This window comes from Melopsittacus undulatus, chromosome 1 (assembly GCF_012275295.1).
Source record: "Melopsittacus undulatus isolate bMelUnd1 chromosome 1, bMelUnd1.mat.Z, whole genome shotgun sequence".
Classification (NCBI taxonomy): domain Eukaryota; kingdom Metazoa; phylum Chordata; class Aves; order Psittaciformes; family Psittaculidae; genus Melopsittacus; species Melopsittacus undulatus.
In genome coordinates this window covers 138,995,338-139,018,117 of record NC_047527.1, presented here as the reverse complement: position 1 = coordinate 139,018,117, position 22,780 = coordinate 138,995,338, and the positions used below count along the sequence as shown (strand labels likewise).

General features: G+C 37.6%; 1 protein-coding gene across 4 annotated transcripts in view; it reads left to right on the top strand.

Moving 5' to 3' along the window:
- The first annotated feature begins 10,531 nt into the window (after positions 1-10,531).
- Positions 10,532-22,780, top strand: part of TAX1BP1 (Tax1 binding protein 1) — a 53,548-nt gene continuing 41,299 nt past the window's right edge. For 3 of the 4 annotated variants that reach the window (XM_031044981.2, XM_031044982.2, XM_005144435.4), the window contains exons 1-2: positions 10,532-10,620; positions 13,472-13,655. In XM_031044981.2, the coding sequence (XP_030900841.2) occupies positions 13,479-13,655 (177 nt within the window). In that variant the 5' untranslated portion in view covers positions 10,532-10,620; positions 13,472-13,478. Of the gene's footprint in view, positions 10,621-10,922; positions 10,944-13,471; positions 13,656-22,780 lie in introns of those variants that run through there. The other variant, XM_031044980.2, reaches the window with a different exon arrangement.

Here is a 22,780-nt window from a genome sequence, read left to right as displayed (position 1 = left end):
TGTAAATCTAGACCTCTGTGTTTAGGTGACTGAGATTTATTTTCTTACCCTCTAAGAAGCATTGGTAGACCTTAGGGATGCTCCATTTTTGTGATGTTGTAACATGAATGTTAAAACTTAAGAACTTGTCACAGCACTCATAACACAGAAAGCAGCTGCTCTTGATGTCCTATAGTACACACCTAAGTCATGTAGGATAGTACACCAATAGGTAAGTAGTTTTCTACCTGTTGGTACATTACACCCACTACGTTCGGAGTATGTAAAAAACCATAAACAAATATGTAAATAAACAAAATAATGTAAAGAAGGCTATTCTTCATTCTTAGTATGGAAAATGTGGCCATCTTAGTTTGCTCTAAAGATCTCTTATAAAAAGATAAAACAATTAAAAAAATCCCACCCCTATAATCACAGAGTATTTATAGTATTTTTGTCAATTTGCACTTTCCTACATTTAATGATTTTTTTCCCCCTTTAATAAGGAACGTCTGAAATTAAAGGGAAATATATGCACTGTGTCAAATTTAACTAAAGCTTCCTGGGTTCAATTTCAGTGCTTGCCCCTGACTTTAACTCTACTGATGCAGGATAATTTGTAATTTTCCATTACTTCTGGGAGATGTCCTTTTCAGGACATAGAATTGTACAGTCTGCCTTGATAACTAAGCATGATTTTCACTGAATTTATTGAGAGTTGCAGGCATATGCCACCTATAAAATGGGACCTTCACTGCAGAATGATATTTAAATTCAACATTAGCACTACTTAGTGTAGCCAAAAGAAACTACAGTGGATGCAACAGCACATTCGAGACTTGAGTCAAAATGTCCTGGCAGGCAAGTCAACAGTGTTTCATTCCTCCTTCTAACCTTTCATCTTTCACTTACTGAGTTTACTTCTCTTCATTGGAGAGCTTTCATAATGTTTGTAAAATGTGATAAAAGTTCAGTGGAGCTGCTCAGGAATCCCTAAGCTGCAAATAGTTGGAGCTGGGAAAGCATTCCAGAGAAATATCCCTGCATATTTCCTCTCTGACTGCTTACTGCCAGAAACAGACTACAGGGCTAAAGGGACCTTGACTCCAACATAGTATGACATTCTTCACTCTTGCAAATATCCGAGTTGGGATTCTCAGAGCAGTGCTCATTTCCTAGCTGTATGCACTTTGCTAGCTAACTAAGTGGAATGTATAAGCAGCAATGCCAGTGGTTATTTTCCTTACAGAAAAAACCCTTGTGCAATTGAACATCTTTATGTCTTGCTGAATCATATAATATATTCTGAAGCAGTACGTTATTTAGTAATTAATCCTGAACTGGGTATGTGTGATATTTGGAATAGTGCATATACTTAAGGGGAAGCAAATTCCAGGCTTCTGTGGGAGTGTAGTGCCCCTGGGGAACATAGAAACTTTTAGTATGAAGACTTACTGTTTTGTCAGAAGCATTTGTACTATAGTTTAAAAAGTGGCTGCATCTGACTGGGACATCAGGTGAATGTAAGAATGAGCAGGTTACTGCAGGGTACCAGTGCGTATATGTTTACACTAACTGATATCAAGTTCAGTTAAGCACTGGAGGTTTTGCCCTCTTTTTGGCTCTGATAAATCCCATTAGTTTAGGTTAGACTTTGCTGATTGGGTTTCTGAGAAGAGCGGAAAGATTCAAGTACCTATTTCCTACAATTCAATCATCCCTTTCAAGTTCTCTTCAAAATCACACCCAGGTAGAATGGGTGGGATTTTAAAGCTTCATCCAGCTGACTTTGATGGATAACACTGTGGAATTCCTAAATTCCTGAAGAGATTTAATCCAAAGAACCAGTCTTTTTAATGACAGCACTCTGATAAATAAAATGTGTTGCAGTTCTGTTCATGAGCAACTTCAATCATTGTGATCTTTTACAAATAAGTAGGATGTTGTATGTGGGTGACTGCATATAGGTTGTACCGTGAACAATATAATGCTGTTCCATTTGGAGAATTCACACAAAAAAAAAAAAATATAAGGGCCTGTATAGAAGCCCGTAGCAATTTGGAGTTATGTTTTAGCTAAAAAATATGTATTATTTTAATGGATTTAGAATGTGTCAATGTTTGTGTACAATAGCGTATTTTTACATGCTTATTTCACATGACATAGAAATGCAAAGAGAAAGATTACTTTGGTTCAGATTTAGGTGAACAGCTTTTGTAAAAGCAACTGAAGAAGGAGACAAATTCCAAGAGAGGTATTGCTACATATGGCAAATATTTGGTATCAGTCATGGTCATTTTATTTTTACTTCTACCTGCAATGCACTACATATAGAGCATACTAATTAGTGTAGGAATTGCACAAAACTGTCACTCAATGCCCTTCTGCCACTTACAGGGTAAAGAAAATTAACATGGTAGGGCAACAAGGAAAAGGAATGTGGGAAAGCTATGTGGTAAGGGAGAAAAGGGGGGAGATGCAGTTATATGCTTTACCAAAATAAGATAAGGCTAACCTTTTGTAAATGTACAATTTAGTGAAGTTAAAAAGTAGTTTGATTTTTGCTGTCTGAGCTGGGAGATAATGCAAGAGCTTACGTTATACACAAAGAGATGCTTTTTTACACTAAAAGTAACCAGTTAAATCTAATTAAGAACTACATTTAAGAGTCTCCCCTAAATGCACACGATATTAAACTAAAACATGGCAGTGATTTTAAGCCTAAAGCTGCCAGTAATAATCATTCGTGCCACTAGTAATAATAAAAATAACAATAGCAATACCACCACTAATAGCAAGTGAATATACTCAGGACACCTTAAATATAATTAAATATAACTGAAATACAAGTCTGGTGTGGTTTTCCTGCCTTTTGATATCTGACCAATTCTAGGAAAAGATGCACAAGAAAACCCACAATGACTACCTTCCAAAACCCAGAGTTGTTGATTTAGGAGAAACACTTTTCTGAGTCAGACTTTCTCATTATTATTATTCTTGTGATTATTATTATTTTGTAAAATTGGCATAGTGTGCCTGCTCATGTATACAAACTGGTGCTTTGATTTACAAATCAGATGAAATAAGAATATTTTCCATGACAGATTTGTTTGAAAGAAAAATACTTTTTGAATGGTTTATTCCTGCCCTCCCCCTCCACACACACACACAATCTTCATTGAACATGAAATCAAACCTTGGCTTGTTACTATTAAAAATTAACATAAATATATTGTTATCACTAGAGTAACATAATCCTATTATTATTTTATTAGATAAGAGTGACAATTTTGTATTTGCAATAGCCTCCAGAGATACAATAAATCTAGCAGGGGAATGTCAGCCTGGTCCAAGACAGATTGAATGTAGAGAACTGGAATACAGTTCCCAGTAAACAAACACATTGAGGTCAGGAGGTTGTACTTGCTCAGCTGTTCTTCATAAGCCATATTGGAAATAACTTTCATACCATCACCAAGTATATTTCATGCTACCTAATAATAGTGAGGCCAAGTACAGTTGTGGTATAAATGATTTCTAAGTGAATTATTGAGTGTAAAGTGATCAAAAAGCAATATGTAAATGGCAAATCAGGATGATGTTAGACATCTAATGGGTGCAATTCATAAGATCTGCTCTTCTGTGGGGAAAAAAAAATCATCCCACCTGGAAGCTTGTGCAAATTCCTGTTGAAAAATTAGCTGTTTTGGCCCCAGCAACCCTGAGATTAATACAACAAAAACTGGGGCTAACTGTATTCGAATTTAGAAGAGGACTAGGAAGAATATTCAGTCAATGAACTCTCACTTGCTGGTTGACTAATTGCAGCAGAATGGGGACCGCAAGTCAAGAAAAGTCTGGGAAAGAGAGGGGGAACTAGAGATCAAATTTGGTTTTGGCATCTCTTCTAACAGGGAAAAAAATGTCTGGATTCTGGGAATGCTAAAATAAATATATGTATCAATGTGTGGTTTATTATGGGTAAAGTTCTCAAAAACTGTTAAGATAACTTAGTGGTTTTTAGACTCATACATGTCTATCACCCAATTTTCAGGAAAAGCTGCAGCTGCACTACTTACAGGCAGTATTAGTAACAGATACTGTTGACAAGCTCAGTCAGGTCTCAGTGGTAGCATTTAAGCAGGCAATTTCATAATGACTTTAAAAGTCTGCTTCAGCACAAACATGGTATATTCAAAATATGCAGAGATACAGACCAAATGCTGTCCACCGACATATCCTGGTAGAGGTAACAGAAACACACACTGTAAAAATAGATTTTAATCATGGTGTTTGTGTACAAAACACTTATTACAGGCCCAACAGATCCTTTGCCATGTAGTGAACTAAAGCCATATGTCATGGCTGTGACATTAACTGTGTTTCAAAAGAGTTGTTACCCATATTAATAATGTAAATTATACTTTGGTTGAAAGATTCCAGTTCTAAAACACAACAACACACAACCACACTTTGGATAATATTGCTAACTTTGCTACCTTATAATGTAAAGTATTTATTAGCAAAAGGCAAAGACATTTATTAAATATATTTCTTTTTGTAGGAAGTTGTAGAAATGCAAGCACTGCTTGCCTTTTAAAAATATTCCTTATACAAGGAAATTCATTTGTGAAATAAGAAAAAGTATGGAAACTTGAAAAAAAAATGATAGGACATGTGTGGTAAAAATATAGTTTGCATTTCTAAGTGGTGCTGTTCAAATACAATCTAAGCCTGCATTACTTTTGGTATGCAAATTTGCACAATAAATCCAATGTACTCTTCTCTGTACAGTGTTAATAGAACAGAATGTCAAATAATCATGGGGGTGATTTTAAAACAAATTTTAATTTTAGCACTGTGCTTCCTAGTGATTGATTTGTACATAATATATGTAACAAGATGGCTATTATTTTTCCATAGAATTTAAGAACTCATAATATAGGATTTTCAGAATGTGAGCAGTAGGAGAAAGTGGGAACCTACTCTCAAGATGGGCTGCCTGAGATGTTTTCTGTGCAAATAGCAACACAAGTTCAGAACCCTGTCCAAGCTGAATGTGGGGCTATGGATAAAAGCAGTGTGAGTTGCTCTCTGTCCTCAGTCCCAGGCCAGGCACAACCTCTCAAGTGCGCTGCATGGCCTGACAGCTCTTATTCTGGGTGCTGAGTCACACACGAGCACAAACTCCTGCATCAGTGAGGCGGTATCAGCCTCAGCAGGGAATTGTGGAGCAGCATCAAGCTCCCCAGTTTGAGCACAGCTGCACAGGGAGCTAAGAAGCCAAAACAGTAAAGCAGTGGAGACACAAGAACTGCTAAAGCCAGGGTAGGGGTCCAGGAGACAGCATAAGCATGAAGGCTCAGACATCTTTAGATCCTTTGAGAAAACACGTACCATTTTCTCATAAGAAAATAGGAAAGCTGCCAACTGCTTGCAGATACAGTATACAGACACTTCTGTGCTCTGTCAGCCGTGGCAGCACTGCTGGAGGGGGACCCAGAAGGGGATACAAGAAGCATGCCTTAGGTACCTATGGAAAGCTTCTTTCTACTCTCAGTCCCTCAGGGTTAAGCACTGTGCCCTGAGGTACAAGAACTTTGAAATCTCATTGCTTGTTTGTTTCCTGCCACATGCAGTTTTCCTGCCTCTAAAAACAAAATGTTGGTCATTTGGGAGCTTCCTGTTACATTCAGATAGCAAAGATAAAAGGCTGGGACAAACAGAAAAGCTACCAAAGCATACCAAGAAAAGGTATTTACCTGTCCTATATCTGCTAAGATTTAAGTGACACCTACTCAGTGGTCATTTACATGCAGTTCTGTGTATGCCAGTAAGAGGTATGCTGGAAGGAAAAAAAACCCTTGCAAACATCATAAATAAGAAATGAAACACTCCCCCAGACCTGGGTCTCCAGTGCACATATATTAATTACACACCAGAGAGTAAAGCCTCAGTGTGTGCAAGCATTTAATTCATTATTGGCATTTATTAAAAACATTCCTTTTCACTTTAACAATACAGTAACCCAACAGTGAAATAACAGCAACTCAAATGTGGTCATTTACAGACATGTGGTTTCTTGTGCCCATTGTACAGTGCGGTGCTGCCAAGTCTCACACCTTTAGAGTAAGCTCTTGCTCTCTCCTCTGTCACACACGTACACGCATACACATACAAAATTTACATGTCTGCTCTCACCTATACTCTTTTGGGAAAACCCACAAATTTCATCAATCTCACTCATACCGATTTAAAAATCCTGGCAGCTTTTGAATAGTTTTTCTTCATCAGCTGCAATTAAGTGTTGGAAAAGAAATCCAAAATATACAGGAGAGACTTTCTCCTTAATAGGAAATGTTAGCAATAGTATGTTCCAAAGTTTTGCCACACCATCTTACTAGAAGGCAAAGCCTGCATGCTCTGTGATTAGATTTCCTTAAATGCTGGGCAATTCAGTGTTGTCAGCCATGATATAAAACATTATTTATAACTATTTAACTGTTTTAAGAGTATAGTTAATAGCTTTCTGTAACATGATCTTAAAGAAGTTGATTAAGTGTGCTTTACAATGTGACCAGAAAGAGCTTCCGATTAGTGACATCGATATGTTGGGAGTGTTGAAATAGGAGTCAAACCAAAATGAAATCAAATCATTAGAACCGAAGCATTTCCTTACCACACTTCATCAATATAATCATGTCACACCAGTAGATTGAATATCCACAACATAAAGTACCTTTCTCTGGTAATAAAATCTAGAAACATGTAATTTTCCTGTCACTCATACAAAGCAAAGATGGGCCTCGAGGGGAGAATTCAGGGCTGGATCCAAAACTCATCATGGCTTTGGTTCAGGCTTTAACACAGAAATTAAAAAGAAAAAATGTTAGGCTCTGGATCTGAACAAAAGTTCAGATATATCCAAGATTAAGCAGATGTGAGGGGGACCCATTTCTAAGTTCAAGGCTATGAATTGCCAAAGGAGCTCACAGGCTTAAAAAGACAGTGTAGTTATGAAAATAGTACACATTTTCCAAACATGCAAGAACCTGTGGTGTGGGAGCCCACAACTGCCCCACACTTCCTTTTGTAATTCTGGTTAGCTGCTTACAGTTCTTATTCCTTGCTCATCTTGTGCTTGAAGAGGGACTAGTCTCATCCTCAGAATAAAAGACTTAGTATAATTTCAAAGCAGGAGATTTTTACATCCCAGACTGAATTTCAAACTTCTTTGGAATCTAGTCATATTCAAATCCACTTACTTCATTCGCATTAATTTTTAAACTTATTTAATATCTCTATCGAAAGGATGATTATAATTTGCCATTGTATAGTTGTCCTCATATTTATGCACTTCAGAAACTGAGACACAAAGAAAAGGATTCTGCCAGCTTTTTATTTCCAAATAAATACCCCGGTGAAATGTATTTGATATATATTCTTGATATATATAATTAGGGAATTGTACATACAGACACAAAAAGACAGGGAACTGATTTTTTTTCAGCCTGGAGAAAGCCACAGGGAGACCCTATTGCTATCTACAAGCAGCTGAGCAGAGGGTGTAGAAAAGGTGGAACCAAACTCTTTTTAGAGGTGCATGGTGAAAGGACAAGGGGCAAGAGACAAAATTAGAACATGGAAAATTCAAATCTAATCTAAAGAAACTTCTAAAATTGGAGTTTTTAACCACTGGAAGAGGTCTTCTAAGTGACAGTGGAATCTTCATCCCCTGAGACATCCAAAACATGGCTGGGCAAGGCCCTGAGCAACATATTCTCCTTTGACCTGCTCTACAGAGGTCCCTTGCAGCCTTCATGGTTCTAATTCTGACATATATAGGGAGAATTGCATGAAAAAGATACTTGACATTAACCATTTTTTCCTTTAAAAACCACCCAAATATTGGCTAAACACCAATAGTACATGTTTAGACTACAGTTTTGGTACACATGAGGAGTATACCATTTGTAAAATACTGGCTTGACTGAAAACAGTTTCCTGTTACTGCAATCAGTGGGGTTGGAAAGGTGAAAATCTAGTGAGAAAGAGATGGAATCATTGCCATCACACCTGCAATAAGCTTTTCCAATTGAATTAGTGTTTTAGTGTTAACGAGTCTCACAGAACTAGGGACTCACTACAAATGCTGATATCAAACTTCTTTTTTTATTTTACAATTTTACATGTTTTGTGGAGAATGTAGGTAAAGATAGAGAAATAGTGGTTTGTCTTTTTGTTTTTGTTTGGCAAGTTTTCCAAAAGATTCCTATCACATAGATGAATTTCAGGAGATAGTATCTCATGCCTAGAAAATCCAGACCGATTAAGGCACTCAGCCATTAGTTCTCAGAGCAAGTGCAATTTTCACCAGTTCTAGTCACATTTTTCTTGACTCAAATCTTTGTTTGTAGCAGTACAAGCATATTGATTGTTGATCCTGGAATCACAGTGCACAGCTTGTCCATTTGGGTGAAGTACTTCATTTCTCAAAGGGACAATAACAAACTTAAAAAAGGCTATTCACCATTTTTTGTAGCATAGCTATGAATTCCGGAGGGCTAAGACTGGCATTTAAGCTTAGAATACAAATACACACATGAGAGCACTTGATACATCACACACTTATTCCAGTAAGAAATGTTCTTGAGTAATTGAAGCATGTTAATATTATCTATATTATAACCACTATAAATATGTGGTTAAGATATAGAGTTTAAAAATATTTTTTTCTTGAACATTGTTAACATAAATACAAAAAATACAAGATTATTCTAATTTGTCCTAATATTTATACAATATATATGACAACAGGCCTATGTAGTTTGTTTTACATCTTACATAGATATTAAGCAGTAGAAATAAATAACTAAATACTGAATTACAACTAAACCATAACTAACTCTTTTAATGGAATAAGTATTTATGAACTGAGCATGGAAACACCTCAGGTTTCTTTAAAAACTCAGAACTGGGGTCAATTTGGTTGTTTTTTAAATTGGGAAACAGTTTTTTTTTCCAGGCATTCACTGTAAAAACCTTCGTAGTGGCCAATGAACAATTTCAAACTTCTCTTTATATTCCCCTAAACTAGCATTATCATGGTGCTAAATGAAAGCAAAATTACTTAGTCTCACCAGCATTGATACTGCCCAGCTAGTGACCATAACCTCCAAGTTCTTCCCAAGTCCCAGCTCATGTGAGAAGTGTCTTGTGACTCTTATGGCAGCATTTTATCATGTCATACAGAGCAAAGAGCAGAGAGGCACAGAAATGGAGGATAGAGATAAGAGGAAATAGCTCTTCCCACCTCCTCAGAAATACTTATTGCTTCTCTGATTAAGGTACTAGTTTCATTTTCCACTGCAAAAATTGATCTGGTCCTACAGGAGAGAGTGTTGCACATACACTTCTTGCATCTTCTAAAGTGATCTACTAGTACAATGCAGGGAATTTTTTGCTTTTCAGGGAAAATTAAATATATGGATGATATCAGAGATTATTTGTTGTGTATACAAATAGAAAGATAGAAAGATTACTTAGTAACCTGTGATACACGATGACATAAGGTTGTTTTAGAAACAAGAAGCACAAACCAGAAGCAAGTATAATGAATAACTTCAATTTACTTAAAAGGACAGTTTCTCTGCTTTAATGTTTCTATGATTTCATTTCTTCCAGGATTCACCATGAAAACCTGGTGAACTTGTCAAAAACCCAAATGAATAATTCTAGTAATTAATTCTGTAATGTTCTATAATATTAATTCTAATAATGTCACTCCATATAACCTGTTTGTTGAAAATATATATAGAAACGTGATGAACAGTAGTAGCAGAGAGGTAAATGTGATCTTGAAGGCAGTTTGTGGTAGTAGCCAAGGCTGAGTGTACTGGGAGAAGGCCCGCATACCAGTAACAGTTACTCATCACTGTTGTTACTCAATCCCAATACCCTGGTAAGCAATCTATGACTCGACTTTGGATAAAACCCAAGTCGAGTCAGTGTATTTATGAGGTTGTGTACTCTCATGGCCATCTGCCAACGTATGCAAGCAGGAAAACTGTGTGTAAACATTTACTGCCACTCTTATCTCACCCCTCTGTCAGCCTGGGAAGACCCGAAAAGGCTGGGAGATTAATGGTGTCAATTTACAAGCTGTGTTCTGGAAATGGGACCAAGGAGTGCTTTGTCCCTGCCCATGGCAAGGAGCTGGAACCAGCTGGTCTGTAAGGTTCCTTCCAACCCAAACCATTTTACGGTTAAATTAGGGTATTACAGAGGTAATGTTGCAATAACAGACATGAAGGGAGGTCAGTGTGATACGGGACAGATCCACGTTACGGCGGTAACAGCTGCACGGCTCCGCACACGCTGCGAATTTAGCCCCGGCCTTACGCTCTTGCCTCTCCTGAACGTGTGCGGCTGTGGGAGGGTTCGAAGGCCTTGAAGTGCCTTACGCAGGTAGGGCCTATGCAGGCGGATCTCTTCGGCCGCAGCTCCAGCCCCATTCCCGGCCGGCGGCCCGCCCTCATATGGGCAGGGCCGGGCTGGAAGTGACGTGAGCGGGCGGGGTTGTCCAGCGCTGATGGTGGAGGCCCCATGTTGATGTCCCCGGCGCTCGCCGCGTCTGTCTAGGTAAGAGGCCTTCTTCGTCCCAGGCCTGGCTGGGTGGGACGGGCAAGCCTGGCACCCCGTTTCTTGCCGGCCTGCTGCGGTTCCTGGGGCGGGCGGGGCCGTTAGGCCGTGGCCTTCAGTTCTGCGCCACTGGGAAGCCGAGTCCCCGCCCGGCTCCTGGTTGTCTTGGGCCGGCCGTAGTCGGGAGGGGAAAAAGGGGGGAAGCGGCGGCCGTTGCGAGGGACCCGGGCGGCCTAGATGTGGGAGGCGGTGGGGCTTCCCTCCCCCTCGGGGTGGAGTGTGCCCTGCGAAGGCCCGGAGCAAAGGTGATCCGCGGAGGTCAGGTGAGGCTGCGCCGGCCGCTGCGGAGCGGAGTTTAGAGTAGGGAAGGGCCTAGGCTTGCCCGGCGGGGTGAGGAGAGGCAGTGCAGCTAGGGCCGGGGGTTTTAAATGCGCCCTGTCCCGCTGAGGCCGCAGCTGGAGGAGCTGGCTAGGGCGGCGTGGCTCGTCCTGCGCTGCGTTTGTCTTTCCTGCCCGACGAGCTTTTCCTCCTCTAGTCGTTTGCGGTGTATAAAACTAGAAGCTTCAGTTAACCTCCCCGAGAAAATCGCTTGTCATGTCAGTAACGAAGCCGAATCGTAGCTCTTCCTCCTCCTGTCCTATTTCCCAACAGGGATCTGTGATCTAAGTAAACAAGCACCCAGCATCCCCTAAACTATCCTTGAACTGTAAGTAGATCGCAGCTTCACCTAAGCCCCGGGGATTTTCCTGCCGGGGAACAGTAATCCCAGATGATTCTGCTGGTCTGCACAAGTTCATATTAGTGAATAGTTCTGTTTTGGGCTTGGAAACCAGCCTCCCTTTACTGGTTTCACTAAGGCCAGTACTTGGCTGTGGTAGCTGGCAACCGGTGTGCAGAGAGGAATGTTGTGTTTTGTTTTTTTTTTTTTTGGGGGGGGGGCTTTTCGGTAGTGTTTTTAGTGTTTTTTCTTTTTTTCTAATATGTTTTTAGAATAAACTATAAATTTTTAAAAATGCTCCTATTAAAAAATTAAATTCAGTTGGTTTTGTTACTAACTTTATTGTTATTAACTCTTATAATTAACTTTTTATTTTTTTTGTACTTACCGTGGGTAATGAAAACTGAAACTGTTTCATGTCAATATTTGGCTTTATTTATTAAAAATAATAAAAAAGGGCTATTGTATTTCTTCTAGAATTGTATAAACTGCTGCTTCATAGCAGTTATAGTTCAGAGTGGATTGGAGAGATGTCTTAAATGTAATCCTCTGTTTTGAGAGGTGTGGGAGTTTTCAGGGTTTTACTATGCTGTAACATTTCCTACAGTCTTCTGGACTCTGAAGCTGGATAACAGATGGGATTTATATATACCCTGTTGTCTCTAAAAATCTGTCTTTTGCTCTTTACACAGTTTCTGGTTCATGTAATTTCTTGGTTTTGTCCTTTATATATGCTAATCTTTACAACGTTGGAATTTTCTCATGTTGCTGGTGTTCAGGGCACAAAACTGCTTTCATCTAACATCTGATACATCAAAATAATATAATGACTGCCCATGCGTACTTCATATGTTACACAAAATTGGATAGTAGTAAGCTGAAAACATTGAGGGTCTAAACCTTACTTACCTTTTCTTTGTTTTGAATGATGTATACCTGTTTAATTCAGAGTGCATTTTATTTCAGAAAATACGAGCTCTTTGCTGCTTGCTTTTTAAGTGATGAAAAGAAACTTTAAAAGGCTACAGGAAATACATGGACAGCCTTTTAATCTGTGAACTTCTTAAGGCCTGCAGTGGCTCTTTTTGGGATTGGTTTTCATGTGTATCTTTTAATGGAAATTCTTATGTCACATACTTGGTAGTTCCCTCATTCAAGGTGTGAATTTGCTTGGTCAGTATAAAATGACGTTTAATAGTAGATGCAAGAATAGAATGGCTTATCTTTCTAGAAATGTGTTAGATATATAAGGCCCTGATGCTCCTAATACGAAACACGTTGACAAACTTGTGATTGTACATTGAAATCAGATACTTGAAACTTCTCAATTGCCTGTCTTGTATTTTTAGCAGATAATGCTCAATCCAGGGAAGGGGTGTTGTTCTGCTTGTGAAGCATTTTGCATTGCTGTAATTTTTAGCATGATGTGTCCTGCATGAGGTGATGAATGGAAAGCATGATTAAAAGCTTTTGTGGTCTGACTGATTAGTGTTAATCTGTCAAACTGCATGCATACCTAAATGTTCCCACTATCAATGAAGTCTATTGTTTATGGTAAGGCGGCTAAACATGCAGGGCTGGGAGCATATGGGTTACAGTGAGAACAGTGAAAGATGCCTACGGTCTGATAAACAGAAGTAAGAGAATTCTGATTTGAAGAAGAAAAACTTTATCTATAAAAATATTGTGTAAAGCACTGAGCCGTGCAGATTCTGAGAAAAGTTCAAAGTAGGGAAACTATGGAGCTTTATTTCTCCTTCCCTGCCACTTCCAGAAGTATTGAGAATATTTAATTAATTTAGAACCCTGCTTTGTTTTCACACCACTGCTTTAATTTCCCACTTTCTGCCACTGTATTTGAGGTATAATACTGAGGGTGTTCAGCTAAGCAATGCTTTCTCTCCATCTTGATGTCATTGCTGAATGACTGCCCTTTTATTCTGAGAGGTCATTGTTTTGGAGTGATGCTGAGGCAGTACACTTCAGAGGACTGAGTCTATAGCTATCTGTTTTCACAACAGAGGAACTAATTGTTAGGTTTCTCTGTCTTGTATATTTCAAATAGATTAATTTTTGTGACTTAACTAATTTTCACACTATATTGAAGTATCAACTTCTACAATTTTGTTACAGATCAATCATGTCATCCTTTCAAGAAGTGCCATCTTCAGCTAACACTTTGCAGACTTCCAATTTTGCACATGTGATTTTTCAAAATGTTGCAAAAAGTTACCTTCCGAACACACACCTTGAATGTCACTACACTCTGACCCAATTTATCCATCCTCATCAGAAAGACTGGGTTGGTATTTTCAAGGTAAGTCAAGCTTGTTCTGTTGCTGTTTCTCAAATGTTTACTGTCTTCTCTCTTACCAGTTAAAAAAAAAAATGAAGAAAAAACCCAAACCAGTAAAAGCTCTCTCATAAAATGAAGTGCAGCATCACTTAGGTGATGTATTGTATACCTGCTGTCAGACTGGGAGCTTTTGTAACAAAGCTCAGAAAAGATATCAAAATTAGAGGAATGAGAACACTTTAAGGCTGCTGAAGTTAAGGGAAAGTGTCATGTGGTGGTGTTGTGCAGAGTTAAATGGAGATGATTTTGGGAGACGTGGGCACAGATTGACATGGAGAACAGCACTATATGAAGAGCATGAGCTGCAGTAACAGTGAAATGTATGTGGAAGGAACAAAAGCTAATCTGGAGGTATCCTGACATAGGTCCCTGACTCATTTTTTGTTGCTAGAACGGGCTGAACAGTATAAATGACTATAAAATTATTTGAAACAGACCCTTGAAAAAAGGATGAGAGGTAAGGCCACATCTAAGTTACTTGGAGTTATTTGTAAAGGTTGATAAAGCTCAATTTTTGGGAATACAAATTGATTACTTCTTAGAACTGCTTCTGTTTAGGACCTTGATCCATGTTTCTTTGTCAATGTAGCTCCTAGTAGAAGATGCTTAAATTCCTTACTTGAATGATTGATGGAAGTTTTGATCCAGGCTTTAAAGAAGTGGTGCTTTGGTAATGGGGAGGAGAGAGAGGCAATGGACTATCTCGGTACTGAAGGACCTTTCTCTTTAGAACTGTCTGCTGTTTTAAGAATGCAAATGTTTGACTTCATTATAATCTGCAGGTTACCATTGGATTCTTAGTCTATGTTCAAGATGAGTTACTTTTCTGCAAAGTAAAAGTACTTCATTCTAAATAACAAAGCAGAATCATTTTCAATCCTATGGGCAATGACTGTACAGTCAGTAAGTTGTGTGGGGGAGGCTTTAACTCACAAACAGGCACATTGGTGGGAAGTTTATAAAATGTGTGGATATATGTCTTGATTATCTGCAAAGGTTTGACAGTGTGAGCACACTTGAATGTTAATGACATTAATGAAATTTAAAGTTTTGATGAAGATTTTTTTTTATGAGGTTGCTGTTCATATTACATATAAGCATTTTGAAGTTATTTAAATTGAGAAGTAAATGTTGTGGCTTTGTTTATCTCAGTGGGGGAGGCAGGACCCTAAAAATACCAATTAGGGAAACTTAAGAGCATAAAATAGTTTTTCAGTGACTATATGAAATGCTGTATACAATGGACAGGTATCTTTGATTTAATCTTGACTGTGATGTTGGATTTCTCAAACTACTGAGGTCTGAGTTTTTACTCCACTTTAGCAGTGGTAGGTAATGCAGTTTTGGCAGTTATTTGAGGATCATGCTGAGCTGGCACAAGGTAGTACTATTGCTGAAAGAAACACCTTTTATGCAGGGTGGTTTAATTCCTGTGCTTCCTCTCCTTTATGTGAATCAAGCTCTTGTATGATGAATCAAATCAGGGAATTGATTGAGGTTAAGACCAGCATTTTGGAACTGGATGTTTTGGTTGTTTTTTTTTTTTTTTTTTAAATGGAGTTCCCCAACTGAATTTCCAGTTCACCTGATTCTTGACATCGCAAGGGAAGGAAGCATTGAGAGATGAAAAAAGGATGAAAATTGTTTTCTTTCTGTGATGATGTCATCCTGAGAGTAAGAATTATGAATATGCTGTCTTATTATAGTGCAGTGAGTTAGATGGAGCCAGCTGTCCAGCTGCATCTGTGTTTGCAAATATGTATATGTATGAGTAATCTTTACAGTAAACTGAATTGTGAAAATATAATCTTGGGATAGGCAATAGACAGAAGTTGTACTATATGGTTATCTGAGTGTAAAAGTGAGTGGCTTCTAGAGAACTAATTGTTCCTGGACAATCAACAAACTAGCTGGAGGTGGCTGGAAAGCTGTTGAAACAAGCATAGTTTTTATCATTTACCTTGGATGTGATGCATGCTTAGTAAAGTGATTTTCAGCATTTATAAAAAAAAAAAAAAAGACAAATCTTTACTAATTGTGAGAACAGTAATTAATGGCTTCTGTGTTGGCATAGTATGCAAGGAAAGCAAGGCTTCCATGAAAGAACTCAAAGCACCAATTCACTGACCAGTCATGTAGAAGGAATAGAAGTCCACCTTGTTTTTCTGAGGTGAAAAAATTGCATAGAAAACAAACCTGTTTAACTTGGTGTCGCTTAACCTTTGCCTGGAATTGCACAGAAAGTTACTAGTGTTGTAATAGTGAATACTGAACTGAGGGAAAAGGTGTCTAGTTTAAAAAGAAACAAAAAACTTCCAGGCAAAAAAAATGCAGTGGTAATTCCAGATTAGTATAGAAAATAAGTATGGAACAACTGATTCCCTTTCTGTCCCCCTCACCTCTTTTCCCTTGGTGAGTATTGTGTTGTTTTTGGTTATGATATAGACTTCTGTTCCATTTTAAGAGGCAGTGACTTCAGCTGTATTTTGTCCTGTGTTTACTCAACTGGTTAGCTAAGAAATTTTTATTGAACTAACCAAAATTGATAGGTACTTTTTTAAAGTGAATGGCTCTTATTTAGGTTGCAAGTCTAAGTAAATTTCTTCAGCAGCAGTGATGTTTTGAGTAGATACAGATTATTTGTATCCTTGTATTACCCTGTTTGTTTTGGCAGTCTGGCTTTTTAATGCAGCTGCACAGTGAAATGGATCAGGGAAGTGATCTGCCAGAAAAACAGAGCTCCTGCTCCTCCAACTTTTACCATTTTACTTTACAACTGGCTTGGTTCCTCAGCTTGATCACTGTGTGTTGCAATGGGCAGCTCTGCTGGCATCACTGTGATGAAAATGAGTGAGCTAGGAAGTTCGTGTGAGAAAGGCTACACCTGCTTTATTGGTGTGGTTGCTTAATGTGGGATGACAATTAAAGCTTTTTAAAATCTTTTGAGAATTCTATTCTGAAGAGCAGCTTTTAAAGGTTTGGTTTGTCAGTTTGTTTCCTTTGTAAGTGGAGCTAATAGTACCAGAAGCAAAACCTAGTTTTGTATACTGACTCTTAATTTCTAGTTTATGAATTTTAAAATGTTTATGTAGTATGTACTACATGTATAATAGAGTCTTTTTATTCCATGTACATTTGCATTTGTGATTGTTGTAGTTGCTGTTAGTGTTGCGCAGCTTACATAGAAAAGGTGATGTTAGAAATTGAGTTCTTCATAAGAGCCATAAATTGCTTTTAAGAATTTCTTTTTATGTGTTTTACTGTTATTTATTCAGTTATGTATTTATTGCAGAATTTCATTTTGCTTATCATTATATCAGTCTTATTATAAAACTTAAGTTTCTACCAACTTCTCTGTGCATACTGTTGATCAAATGTTTTATGTTGCTTCCCACGTGATTTAAGTTGCTAAATGTTGTGAGTGTATGGCATGTCATGGTCGTGGTGGCTGTAGGCTTAAACCTCTTACCAAGTGTCCTGTGTTTAGCAGTAGCAGTCAATTTTTCTCCTTAGTAGCTGGTACAGTGCTGTGTTTTGACTTTCAGCCTGGGAGCAGTGCTGATAACACCAATGTTTTCAGTTGCTGCTCAGTAATGTTTACTCTGACTGAGGACTTTGTGAGTCTCATGCTCTGCCATGGCAGGGGGGTTGGAACTAGATGGTCTTTAAGGTCTTTTCCAGTCTTAACCATTCTATGATTCTGATTTTCTGTTGTTTAGAAAAACACAAACCCAGACTGAAAGGGCAATGTTGCATATAGGAGAATTATTCTGGATATACTAGTTTGCTTACAAATGAGGTGTCCAAACACATACTCTACTTTTGGGATTGGACCTTTTGCAGAAGCTTGGAGGGATGGGAAGTATAATAATGAAGGTTATGTTACTTTTCACAACAGAAGTTCTGAATATGCATTGTTTTTATTCTTTTTGCATATATTCATCTTTCATTTTCTTCATTGTCTCCTATAGGAAACTTAAAACCAAGTTTTGACTTGGTCTTCAAATCTGTTATCTTTCATTGCTGCTATTTTTGCTTTTCTGACATTCTGGAGGCTCATGTGTAATCAAGTTCCAAAAGATCTCAATCACTTATGTCCTTGCTTGTTACTAAGGAAAAAAAAAATAAGTCAGTTTTACAGATAAGTACCTGTCTAGTAGTTGTCATAGGCATCTGGAGCTTGAGTCCCTCTTCATGCATTTTTATGGGAACTAGAATTTGAGATCAGCTTTTCCTTTGGCGAGGGTTTCTGTGCAGAAGAACCTGATAGTTCCTAATGTGGAGTTAGAGGGGAGAAGGCTCATCATTCTTGATTGATTTCACAGGAGAGCTGTACTCCAGAATGATTGAAGACCAGTGTTCCCTTTTTTTTTCTGCTTCTCTCTGATTGATCAAAATCTGGGGAGACCCTTAGACTAATCAAAATCTAAAGCTTTGAAATGAGGAAAAATAATTAATATGTGCACTACATCTGGTTGCAAAAATGGTCTGTCTGGTAGGTAAGCCTAATGTCCAGATGGGGAAATCTGTATCTTGTGACTTTTATTTCACAATGAAGTGAAATAATCATATGGCTACGTGACTTTTTGTTTTGTTTTGTTTTTTTCTGATTTGTGGAAGTGTTTGAAAAATCTGCTTGGCCTTTAGGCAGCAGTGCTTACCACTCTGTCTAGGGCATATGTGTGCAAACAGGTGTGTCAGATGTTCAGTATATAAGAGGGGCAGGTTTACTACATCTCAAAGGCAGAAGGGAAGAATGTTACAGGCATAGTAAAGATGGTGGTTAAAGAGAGTAGTGTCAGAGGTGTGGGTGTTTGTGGGGGATTTTCTGGAGATTTAATTTTGCCGAGGCCAGCATGCTGGAAAGACGTGTGATAGCAGCAGGTAATCTTGCATATGGAAAGCTAATGACTTTGGTCTTGCTGTGTAATTAGCTATCTGTTCCACTGGAACTTTTCTGTTCCTTGGTTCTATTTGGTTTTTTTTCCCAAGTAATCTGTATTGCCATTCTTCTAAGATGTTGTCAAGTTAGTACTGACTGCCTCAATGTATCCTTAGAGAAGAAATCTTTTAATCTCTTAATGTACACATTTATTATATTGACAACTTGAAAATCATGATCTGATGTTCCAGTAGATTAACATTTGGAAAAACTGAATAACCATGGTTGGGAAGATTCTTAGTAACTTACTTGAACACAAGAAGTGCCTGCTTGCCCTGAGAGAGTACTCTGTATTTAGAAGGTCACACCTGAGCTACTGTTTGTGCATTGGTGCAGTACCTGTATCTACATGTAACTTCATTTCTGACTTTTCAATGCACTGATTTATAGCAAACCTCAAAATTGTCTGTGGGGAAAAAATTTTGTGTTATAATTTAACAGTGAATTTGATTCACGTAAGAAATAGCTTGGTAGTTGTGCTTTATCAGGACAATATAAATGTTTTTATGTAGTAGTCTGGGTTATTTAATCTCCTTTGGACTGCAAATAACAGTACAACTTGTGTGAGTCTTTCCAATATAATGATTTTTGTTGTAGATTATTTTCAGTTTTTTTCAAGATACAATTACTTCCAATTATGCAAATCATGTTAATAAAGTACAGCACAAAATCTGGATTTGTTACTGACCACATGCATAGAGAATTACAGCTTTTCTGGCATGGAATTATCACTGCACAGCAGGGCATGATAGAGGAATGTGTACTGCCCCATACTTCTGTTGTTAAAAGAGTTAGGAATAGAATTATGGGAATTGGGAAATATTTTGAGAGTTCCTATCCACAAACTAGAGTGATTTGTGGGTTTCTGATTTACCTTCTTTGGAAAGACACATCATAAATAACTGAGATAATATTTTTCTTAGAGATAAAGAAATTAATGGCAGTATTGTTCACTGTTTCTGTACTAGGTGAAGGATAATCTGGGTTTACATGATGTTTCCTCTGACAAGCAATTTTGACCTATAATTCCAAGTGTAATTTTCTAAAAATAGTTGCCATGGTAGATTTGCGTAGTCAGAGACAGAATTGGCATAACAAAATCATCAGTAGCTGGTAAACAATTTTGAAGTAAAAGATTGTGCCAATTTATAGTTCTCATGTGATGGTAAACAAATATTTCGCTTAAATGCCACCTTTTTTAATACATTTTCATGCTTATCTCTTAAAGGAAGAAGTAAGTTTGTTGCTCTTTGATCTGTCGTAGTATTTCCTTTGACAATCATTTACATATGTAACAGATTTTCTTTTAGAGAGTTCATATTGTTTCTATATTTATTTTGATTTATACCTAATAGGAGAGAAAGTTGATCCAATAGTCTAGGCACTCTGTCAATGTCATTTTGACATATTCCTCTGAACTTTGAGATAGATAATACCTTGATATTGCAACAAATGCCATATGTTCTCAATAGCCCAAGTTAAAAGATTGCCTGTATGTGTTTGTAACATTCTGCAGAGATGAACTTCTTCAGGTCTGAGCACAAGAGAACATCTTAAGATTACAGCCTTTTATAAAGAGTCTAGAGTACCTTGTTCTACCCCAAAACGTTACAGCTTTAGGGCTTCTGCTATATAACACATTTTTATCTCAGTGTGAATAGCGAGGTCGTGTCTGAAGTGAAGTCTTAAATGGCTTGGACTTGGGTAAGTCAAAGTTGCAAATAATGTAAGGTGACTACAGACATCCTAAAGAAAACAAGGTTGTAGCTTTGACTTTTTTTTACTTACTTTGAAATGTCTATGCTTTAATATTACTGAAGTGTGCTTAATACTTTGAGTATTTTTCCTGATGTCCATGTTCTAATTTTTTAAATAGTTTGATTCTTTCAGAATTTGCATCTAGATACTGCTATTTGATGACAGTGTATGCATTCAAAAGTATATTGCATGAGTGGCATGTCAATGTTAACAGTAAACTATGAGTAATTTTGCCCTGTATGAGCTCCTCTGCTCCTAGGTAGTAGTTTTTTCCATCTATTAACTGACTTAGAGAAACTTGTTACTTGTAGTTGCCTGTAGTAGGCTGTGATGGGCTACAGTAACACTAGCACTACTGTGACTTTTAACTAATGTTATTTGGCCTCAGGGTTCTGGCACAAACCAAGTCTGCTGTGAAAAAATCACTTCCTAGGATACTGGGCCCAGTTGCATTTTGCTTAGACACCTGTGTTTCCTGTGATTTGGGTCAAAGTAGCTGTTTCTTACCATGTGAAATATGTAAAAGCTGTTGACTTATCACTGATTTATATATTGTGTAATGTGTGTCCAAAGCCTTGCGTACCATCTGTGATTTTTCTTCTTTCAGAGTAGCTTATTGTCTTTTTGCAGTACTTGGGGTACTTTGCTAAATTACTTTCTAAACTATGTAATTTACTTGCAGAATTACAAAAAGGGCATATTTTTTATTCTGCAGAGTTTTCTGGTTGGGTTGTGGTGTGGCATGGCTTTTTTTTTAATTCTTTTTTTTCAATTGGGTCATATTACATGTTTACAATAAAGGCTTATTGGTTATGCCTCAGTTGGTTCAGCTAAACCAGTATTTCCTGGGTTTGCTTCTTTGATCTGCCAGTGTAAGTATATGTGCTGTGTAGATAGGTGAAACCTATTAATGCAGCAGAATGAACACTGCTGTTCTCCTAGTTGCATAATAGCTTTCTGAGGCCAAAGAACACAATGCCAAGTGAGCTTTCCTTATAGTGGTGTTTCTCTAAAGCACTCTCTCCTAAGGTTGAGTTGACTTTACTGAGGCATTACAAAAAGAACGAAATGGAGCAAAATAGAAAAATAGAAAAGTTTTCCATGTTCATCTCATAGATGAAACTCAAGAAATTCTAAAAGAAGTTTGAAATAATTTTTGGATTGTAAACACTCTGCAGTTGTAAGGCAGAGCTTTCTTCTTAGAAAAGCTTATATTCCTTTTAAGATGGACCAGATGAGAGTTACATGAGATACAGTAGAAGAAAATGTTTGTTATTTTTCTTCAGTAATGTATTTGATAACACATTATTGGCATACAGACAGGCACACAAATTTTATTCTTTCCCCCCCCACTCCCCATTTATTTTTCTAGTCAGCTAATTCTAGTGATTTTTACGGAGCCATACTGTGAGTGAAATGCATATATGGGGAAGCTAACTGCCCTGTGTGGCCTTTCAGTAAGAAAGGGCTTGTATGTGTGGGGCAATAAAGAAGAAACTTTCATCATGACTATATGCATATTCGTTAGTAGAAGGTAAACCTGTTTGGTATGAGTATTGAGGACAATTGATTGTCCCTACTTACCCAGCCAAATTGCATAGTACCTGGTGTTAGACATCTTAGCCTTTACCAGACTTCATCATTTCCACTGCAGAGTTGGTTTATATGACTAAGAAGTAATTTATGATGTCCTAATTGAAATAAGCCTTTTTGCTCAAAAGCAAGGAATAGGAATATCATGAATGGATTACTCTGTAATGGCCTATTAAAACTTTCCATTTATGGAGGGAGAATTAAATAAAGGGGGGATGTTTGAGTAACATTTTGTTTGTACATAGTAGCAATCTGGATATGACATTTTTGTAGGAGACATGTTTAATAATGTTTTTGGCTTAAAAATATGGGTTGAGAAGGTGAAAGTAGGACTTGGTTTCTGGATTATTAATCTGTTGGTTGACATCAGTGGGGTTGGGAGAATTAAATGTAGGTAAATGGGGAAGAATGTGATGAATACCAGGTTAGCAATGACGTTATTTCTACTTCTTCTTATAACATGGGTAATTTTTTTTTCTGTTGGTTTAGAGAAGTTGCGTCATGTAAGTTTTATGTGCTCTTTGTCTAAGAAATAAAGATGTTAATATATTTGTGTTTTTAACTGTGAGCAAAATGCTACTGGAGTTTTTTATTGCTTTACAGTAGTTGCTTTGGGTTTCAGGTTTGGATGTGTGTATTTCAAGCTTGTTGGAATATGTTTCTTCAGAGGATAGCATTTCTTATTGTACAGAACTGAACTCTTGTGAAAAGTCTGAAAGCATATGTTTACTGAAATTAGTGGAAGGACTGCACCAACTTAGCTCGGGTTTTCATGCAGATTTTTTTCTCTTGC